This window comes from Chinchilla lanigera, unplaced genomic scaffold, assembly GCF_000276665.1.
Source record: "Chinchilla lanigera isolate Chin_1 unplaced genomic scaffold, ChiLan1.0 scaffold00075, whole genome shotgun sequence".
Lineage (NCBI taxonomy): Eukaryota > Metazoa > Chordata > Mammalia > Rodentia > Chinchillidae > Chinchilla > Chinchilla lanigera.
Genome location: NW_004955476.1, coordinates 11,389,970 through 11,398,286, shown reverse-complemented (window position 1 = coordinate 11,398,286; position 8,317 = coordinate 11,389,970). Strand labels below are relative to the sequence as shown.

The 8,317-nt window shown below is 57.5% G+C and overlaps 3 protein-coding genes across 7 annotated transcripts in view; 2 read left to right on the top strand and 1 right to left on the bottom strand.

The window, feature by feature from the left end:
• Positions 1–100, bottom strand: part of Deaf1 (DEAF1 transcription factor) — a gene marked incomplete in the record, with an annotated part of 24,447 nt that extends 24,347 nt beyond the window's left edge. For both annotated transcript variants that reach the window (XM_013502968.1, XM_013502969.1), the window contains 1 exon segment: positions 1–100.
• Positions 101–467: 367 nt separating this feature from the next.
• On the top strand, positions 468–6,949 carry Tmem80 (transmembrane protein 80). 4 transcript variants are annotated; one of them, XM_005401821.2, is made up of 5 exons: positions 468–635; positions 3,701–3,736; positions 4,504–4,597; positions 5,243–5,335; positions 6,366–6,949. In XM_005401821.2, exons 1-5 carry the CDS (start codon positions 561–563, stop codon positions 6,569–6,571), a joined length of 504 nt encoding a protein of 167 aa, XP_005401878.1. In that variant the 5' UTR covers positions 468–560; the 3' UTR covers positions 6,572–6,949. The 4 variants fall into 4 exon arrangements, with proteins under 4 accessions (XP_005401878.1, XP_005401879.1, XP_013358425.1 ...); XM_005401822.2 differs by having other exon boundaries at positions 532–635; positions 3,701–3,720; XM_013502971.1 differs by lacking the exon at positions 4,504–4,597 and adding an exon at positions 4,415–4,458 and having other exon boundaries at positions 572–635; positions 3,701–4,068.
• A 749-nt stretch (positions 6,950–7,698) lies between these two features.
• Eps8l2 (EPS8-like 2) overlaps positions 7,699–8,317 on the top strand; it is a gene marked incomplete in the record, with an annotated part of 18,661 nt that continues 18,042 nt past the window's right edge. The window contains 1 exon segment of the mRNA XM_005401820.2: positions 7,699–7,890.

Here is an 8,317-nt window from a genome sequence, read left to right as displayed (position 1 = left end):
GCCGTCCGGGGCCGCCCGAAGCGGGGCCCGAAGAGGCCGCCCGAGCCGGGCCGAGGCCGCCCGAAGCCGCCGCCCGATTAGGGACCGAAGCAGAGCCCGGCCTCCCACCGAGCTGAGCCGAGGCCGCCTCCCGAGCTGAGCCGAGCCGAGCCGAGGCCACGATTCGGGAACCCAGGAAGGCCGAAGCTTCCCGAAGTGTTGACCGAGTCTCTCCGAATGGTTCCGAGCGGTTCCTTCGCACTCCCCAGGAGGCTAGGTTGGGTGTCTTCACCAGCCGACGCAGCTGGGCAGCTCTGGGCCGAGTCTCGCGGGCCTCTGACACAGCTTGGCCTCGCAGGGAATGTCCGGTGCCACCAGCTTCTCCCGCCCCCGCCGACGACGGAAGCCGAGGAGGCCCGAGGCGGAGCCGAGCTCCTCCGAACGTCCCCGAGCCTGAACCCGAACCCTCCCGAGCCTAAGCTCCCGCCTCCTCCTGTACGAAAGCGCCCGAGCGCTGCCGGACGGCGAATCGGCTCTGCCGCGGTCCGACGCTGCTCCTGGGATCGGCGTGCAGAGCGAAGATGGCGGAGGGGCGCGGCCGAGAGGCTGCCGGGATCGCGGCGGACCCGGCGGCAAGATGGCGGTCGCGCGGCCAGGTGAGCGGGCGGGGCTGCTCTCTCGCCATGTAGCTGTGGTCCCGGCCCGGAGCACGGGACTGGCACCTCCAATGGCCGCCTCTCCGCCGTGCTAACCCTGGCGGACGCGGCTCCCTTCATTCGGACGTTTGCGGGACGCCTTGGAGCCGCTCCTGGGCCTGGGAGGGAGGGGCGCGACCGCGTGTGCTGTGCGGTGGACCTCCCCGGGCACACCTACCCCGGGCACACCTACCCTGGGCACACGTGTGGGCACTCCTGGCAACCTACCTGGGATACCCGCGGGCACCCCCGGGCATACCTACCTGGGCACACCTACCTGGGGCACACCTAGGCACACCCGCGGTTCACCCTGGCGTACCCGTGGCTCACCTGTGCACACACCGGACACACCTGCTGCATACCAGGGCACACCCTGGGCTCAGCCCTGCATACATCTACAGCACACACACCTGATGCACACTCTGCACATCTGTGGCTCACCCCAAGCACACGTGTGTGCACTGGCTGGGAGCCACCCCTGCCTTGGAATCTGAGGCCTGGCGCTGGGATGAGAAGCTGGGATGGGCAGGGCCAGGCACCAGCAGCCCAGGTGGGATGCTGATCACAGCCATTGCCAGCCTGTGGCGTCCATGGCTCCGCCCTCCCAAACGTTCCGCGTGGAACACAGTTTGGATGTGTCTGGTGTTGCAGACACTGCGGCTACCTAAGAGGCTCCGGCCACAGTACTGGTGGTCGTCTGTGACAGTGCCCACCACTCCATTTGGGACTAGCTTATAGTCCTCTGCAACTCCGAATAATTATTGCGATAAAAAGACAACCCCTGTGTGAGATGGGGCCGTAGAATTACTGTCACATCACCTGTTAAAGGCCTGATTTCCATGTCCCTTGGCAAGGGGATGCATTAAGCAGTGGCAGACCACGCCACAAAGAACCACGCATGTGTGTTAGTTTGCACAGGGCTTCCAAGTTGCCAGCCATTGTCTGGAAGTCCTCTGCCAATTAGATTTGTTTCTGTATTTTCATTTGCTAAAAGTAAAGAGTTGGGGCTCTGGCACTGTGATAGAGCACTTTTCTACTATGCATGAGGTCTTGGGTTCAAACCTCAGTACAGCAAATATTAAAAATAAGAGTTTATATCAGGCAGCATCTCTTCCCAACCTTGCCCATCACACTGGGGAAAACATTCTCGTTTACTTACACACTGCTGGTAGTCACATTGTGCTTACAGTAAATCATTGGCAATAAGTGTTAAGTCCCAGAGACAGAGCTGTGTTCAGTCAAAATGAGCTCCTTTTGGTCTGAAATTGTTAGGACAAGATCTGAATGTACCTGCCCTTCATGTTAATTACTTAGATGGTATGTCATGTAAGGTTTTTACACAGTGCTTGTTCCCTAAATCCCACCATTATGATCTGTAACAATGGGCAACTAGCTGGGTGTGGTGTCCGATGCCTCTGATCACAGCACTTGGGAGATGAACGCAGGAAGATCAAGGCAAGTTCGAGGCCAGCCTCAGCTACAAAGTGAGATCAAGGCCAGCCTGAACTGTATAGCCAGATCCTGTCTCAAAGCAAAACACACCAGTGGGCAACCAGTAAATGCATTTGCAGTGATTCTGTTGCTAGCTTTTTTATTATTTTATTTTTCTGATGTTGGGGATCAAAGCCAGGGCTTCAATCTTTATGCTAGACAGGTGCTGTATCGCTGACCCACCCCTCTGGCTCTGACACCAACCTTTAAGAGAAGGGTCAGGAGTGAGGAAAACCCCACTTATTGTGAAACCCCCAATTAAAGTGAAACCGACCCAAATAATGACAGGTATTTAGGTAACCTAGTTCAGCTGGGGCTGGAAAAGATCGGGTTTAGAAAGCACCTGCCGTAAGGTGATGCTGCGCCTTCACCCTTGGCTTCCTGCTTCTGCACATGTGCCCGCTAGGAGCCATGGACAGGGTCTGTTACTGAATTTACTGCCCTGTGACTCCTGCCCATGTGAGAGTCCACAGCTCTGTCACAGCGGGCCCCAAATGTGCCAGGGAAGTCGGATCAACCCCTAAAACCCACCAAGACTGGAATTCTTTCCTTCTTTCCTCTGGAGTCTGGGTTCATAAAGAAACTGATGCTCAGCCCTGTGGCAGTGATACCTCAGAGACTGCTCCACAGCTGATAGTCAAAGATGGGACTAGACCTGACTGGGAGCCTGGGTTCCCAGAAATACAGACTTTTTTTTGTTGTTCAGTGCTGGGGACCAAACCCACAGCCTCACACACACTAGACAAGTGCTCTACTGCCGAGCTAAACCCCAGCCCCTAAAATATTCCAGTTACAGTTTTTGAGCCCAATTCAGGTTTGCACGGGTGTGCACATACAGGTGTGTGCACACATGCATCTCCAGTGTGCACCTGGTGTGAGCCTCGGAGACAGGCAGTCTGGTCCAGGACACATTCCCTTCCAGACACCAGCCAGAGGGGTCATCAGGACAGGGGCCTGTGCCTCTAGTAGGGTAGGAAAGATACCTGCAGCAGGGTGGGTGGAGGACTGAGGCTGCACAACTGAGGGCTGCTTTAGACAGGTTCTTTCCACAGGGATATTGTGGGGAAATGGATAAAATTCCAGAGCAAAACAAATGTCTATGACCAATTCAGAAAAAGGACTTCGTGGAGGACACATCAGAAAGTCTGTGGATGCAACTGCATCCACGTGACACGTGCAGAGATCACATGTGATGAGAACCTCTGCGGCTGGGTTTAGCCCCAGGTGTTCCTCTCTGAAGTGTGAGTCTTGCTTTTCCAGTCCAGCCTAGCTGTGGGCCAGTGGGAGGTTCTCCCTCTGCCCCTGCACCATGCTGCAGGGTGCAAGTGTCCCCAGGCTCTGTGTAGAGGCTCAGATGATGAATTCCTCGAAGGGACGGATGCAGAGGTGACAGCAGAGACTTAGCTGTGGGCCCTGTAATGTTCACTTCCTCCTGTAACAGGCGCTTGGTGGACTGAGACCATCACCATGCTGCTTTGTAGCCCGGGAGAGCCTCCTGTAGGACTGAGACTCACTAACCGTCCTTTCTCTTCCAGGGAAAGGTTCCTCCTCGGTGGTATCCTGCATCAGCTGCATCCTGCACCCTCTGTCGAGCCCTGGCTCTGGCAGGCTGCCCCTTGGGGCTGATCACGGCCGGCAGCCAGCTCTCTGCCTTTTCCTTTCATGCCCACCCCACCTTTTCCTTACATTGAGAGGGAGGAGTGTTCTGACAGATGAGAGAACTGGTCAGACTTCCTCCAACAGGGATGTCTGGGCGTCATCACCCACCCCCAGCCCCCGGCTCTGTTCCCTTTGTGAGACTGGTGCCCCAGGGAGGCTCCGCTCCCTGCCAAGGGCCACCAGGCAGAAAGATGAAGACCTCCTATTTTGGATGGGCACAGACTTACAGAATGAAAGCAAAAAAGTATGCCAAGTTAGGAAACTATTGGAGGACATTTAACTGCCCCCAAGCTGAGAGATATGTTTGTTTCCTTGAAGAACATGACAGTACTACTCTTTTTTCTAATTTGTAGCAAGTGCCAGGTCAGGTCACCCAGAGCACCAGGTGGAGCTCCTACCAGTCCCCAGGGGCTCTGTGCTCCAACCTGTGCTCTGCTGGAGTGGGAAGGGTCCTGCCTTGCCTTTGTGCCCCCCAGGAGCTGGCATGGCTGTGGAAGCCCAAGAAAGGAAGCCAGTGCTAGGCCTCCATGGCCACCTGCAGGTGCCCATCTGTCAGAGCCTGAACCAGACCTGCTTGTTTGTGGCCACAGGACAGATGGCAGAACCAGCCTCTCTGGCTTAGCTGCCTGGACAGGTACACCCCAGAGTGCTGAGCTCAGGATCCTTGACCGCTTACCAGCTCTCCTCAGTTCCTCTTCAAATGCTGTTTCATCTCAGCGGGCTGTACTGCACCCTGTATTTTCTGGCCATGCTCCTGATGATCATATATAAAAGTAAGTCAGTGGCCAGGAGTGGTGGCACATCCCTATAATCCCAGCACTTGCGCGGCTGAGGCAGGAGGATTGCCACAAGTTCCAGGCCAGCTTGGACTATATAGCAAGACCCCGTCTCAAAAAAGTAAGTCACTCGGAGAGGCTGAGGCAGGAGGATCCCAAGTTCAGGCCAGGTCTGGGCAGCTTAGTGAAACCCTGTCTCAAAATAAAACTTTTAAAGCCAGGCGTGGTGGTGCACGCCTGTGATCCCAGCACTTGGGAGGCTGAGGCAGGAGGATCCCAAGTTCAGGCCAGGTCTGGGCAGCTTAGTGAAACCCTGTCTCAAAATAAAACTTTTAAAGCCAGGCGTGGTGGTGCACGCCTGTGATCCCAGCACTTGGGAGGCTGAGGCAGGAGGATCATTGTGAGTTCAAGAGCAGCCTGGGCTACAAAGTGAGCTCAAGGCCAGCCTGAACTGCATAGCAAGACTGTCTCAAAAAGACAAAAAAAGAAAAAACAAACTTTTTAGAAAGGGCTGAGGATATAGCTCTGTACAAAAGCCCTGGGTTCCATCCCCAGTGTGGGTTGGAGTTGGGTCACATACAGCATGATGGGAAGAACCAGCTCCTGCCATTTTGAAGGCAGCCAAACTCTTGTCACCCCTAGGTCAGGTTTTCAGCTATCCTCACAACCGCCTGGGCCTGGACCTGGCACTGCTGTCTCTGATGGGGATTCTGGAAGCAGCAAGGCTGTGCCTGGGTGAGTCAGCTGTGAAATATCCAGGGCTGTGGTGCCGGGCTGCCTGCAGCCTTGGGGTCTGTGGAGCGTAAGCACTGTGTCTTTGGGCTCCTGGAGACGTTCTCCCCAGATGGTGCTCCAGGTGCTTCGCCGCACCCCCTTACAGCGTCATTAAGTATTAACCATTTCTTAGAGCAGCGACAGGTGACATGGCTGCCACTTGCACGTCTGGAAGCATATCCCATGACAACACTGAGATCAGAAGCCAGCTCCAGGGCACCCCTGTGCCCACCTTCCCTTGGCCCACTGGGTCAGTTTGGGGTACTTTGTTAAGGCCCTGTCCAGCTTGGGTCCCAAGTCCACTGCTACCTTGAGGCTGAATCCCGGTTCTGTAACTGCAGAGTCACCTTCTACAGTACCAAGGCGGGCAGCAGGCACACCGGGAACCTTCCTCCCCAGGCTGGCCACTGCCCCTGGCCTCCACTCACCCTCTGCATTCTGCCTGGCTTTGCAAGGACAGTGGCCCTGTGTGGGAGAGGAGCAGGTCCACTCCACTGCCAGTCCCTGAACCTGCACCTCCCCATGGCAGTGAGGAGACAGGCTGGGAGCAAGCTGGCCCCACCCTTCCTGTTTTCACACTGGGACCCCATGTGGTGTGGCTGAGGCTCCTGCTGCCTGTGCTGTGCTGAATCTTACAGTCCCACATGCATGGACTGCATAAACCCTCCTGACACCCCAGGCCCACAGGGTAACCCAGGCAGCTGGGCTCAGCTGCTGGCAGCTTTGAGTCGGCATTTTCCACGACTGACCCACTTGTTTGTGAAATGTGCAGTTTTGGTTTTTATAAGCACTTGTGAAATTTTCCAGGACTGTCTGAGCCCGGAGTAAAATACTTTTGGAAATTCTGAACAATCCCTTGGGGCCTTTGTAGGAAGGTGGCAAATATCCATGTTTTAGAAACCAGTTGACCTGATGGCGGGCCCAAGGCTCGCCATAGGTGCTGGGCATCCTGCAGCCTGCTCCTCACTCTTCCCCTTTTCCTGCCCCCCAGGCACAAAGGGCAACCTGATGGAGGCCGAGGTGCCGCTGGCCGCTAGTCTGGCCCTCACGGCAGGCAGCGGGCTGCTTTCCATCCACTTCCTGCTCTGGCAAACCCTGGTGCTGTGGGCAGACTGGGTTCTCAGTGCCACACTCCTGGTGCTGCACAGCCTGGAAGCCGCCCTGCAGGTGGTAGCAATCGCAGCCTTCATCAGATAGACCCACCCTGCCAGGACCCTCCCCAGCCTTCCACGTCCTGCCAGTGTGCCGTGGGTGGTTTATCTCTGCAGGTGGAAGCAGTAAGGAGGGCAGAACACACCCTGTGGGAATCCCAGAGGAGTCCACTCAGACCCTGTCATGGTCCTGGCTGCGGCAGCGTTGACCACCAGGGCCCAGGGAGGGTAGAGCCCTTCAGACCTTTTTTTTTTTTTTTCCAGCTCCCTGGGCTCAATCCCCAGTATTGAAAGGGGGAAAAAAAAAGATAACTGACTTTGTAGTAGGTTTCCTTCATTTGTTGTGTATTTTCTGTGTTTGAAATAACATTGTGTTCAAACATCTACTTCTCACTGTATTTTTAAATAAATGTTTATATCTCAAGAAGCCCTCTCAAAGATGGCCACCCACTTCCCCATGGTCTGGTACAGAAGATTCAGTCCCCTTGCTGCCCTCCCACCCTCCACAGAGTGCCCAGCCAGGACACCTTGGGGGCCCAGGCCTCCTCCCTGCCTGTCCTTACATGGCCCTTTGCCAGCCCTTTGACCTGGGTCCCCTAGAGGCCATGGTGAGTGTCAGGACTGAGACCCACTCTCCACTCCCTGAGCTTCACTGAGCTCCAACAGCAGGGGAAGAGCTGGTGTTCCTGGGGCCACCTCCCAGTGGGACACACACGCTCTGTGTGTGCAGGGCCTGGTGAGTGTGTGCTGGCTGTGCACTGGCCAAGGACCCTGCTGCCTCCTTACCAGATGGGGCCTCAAGCCCTGACTCCCACGCTCCCAGGCCGCACACAGGCACTGGTCCCTGTTCCCAGGGGTCCATGGCAGACCGCCATACAGCACCAGAACAGGTACCCGCGTGATGTGCTTGGTGAGCACGCTCTCGGAGCAGGGGTCCCACCCAGCTGTTCCTGAGACTGCCTGTTCTAGCTCTGCCCAGGAAGGGTGAGGGCAGTGGGTGACCCCTGGTGCTGGGCCAGGCAGGATCACTCATGGAGCAGGTTCTGTGAGATCAGCCACCAGGGCTGTGAACCAGGAAGCCAGCTGGTTTGGGGCCTGGAGGACAAAGGCCACTTCCTGCCATCTCAGCAAGTGCACCCCTGCCCCAGGTGCAGGCTGGGAGCAGGCCGGAGAGGGCACTGTCTCCCCAGGAAGTGTGCCCAGGGCAGAGCCAGCGGCCTGGCAGTGCCCATCTCCTCTCACAACAAACACCCTGCCCGGGCTGCTTCTGCGTTCATCCCACCACAGCCTGGCCAGAGCGCCGCTCCAGCCCCCCAGTCTCCTCCGCGTCTGGACGCCCCAGGGAGGACCAGCCTGGGAGTCTGGGTGAGGACAGAGCCAGAGCCAGGACCGGGCGTGGATATCCCCAACAGGCACCCTGCGGTGGCGTGGGCTGTGGAGGGCCAGGGGAGCTCCTGGAGTGGGGAGGAGGGGCCCCATCCCACCCACTTGGACTCTGGTTCTGGCCTCCATCCTACTTCCGACCCCCACCCAGACCAGTGTCTCCGCCCCAGAGTCTCGGCCAAGGCACAGGCGGCTGAAGAGGCCCCGGGGCCACTTGAGGAAGGGTCACTGGCAGGGTCGGCGCTCACACACCGGGCAGGAGCCCGCCAGACTCCCTGCGGCCCGCAGCCCCCACTGGAGGGATCCAGGGCAGGGCCCTGCGTTCCGCGCGCCCTGAGCGGTGGCTGAGGGATCCCGGGTGGCACCCGAGGCCCGCGCGGCCCCGGGCGGGGTGGGGCGGGGCGTCCGG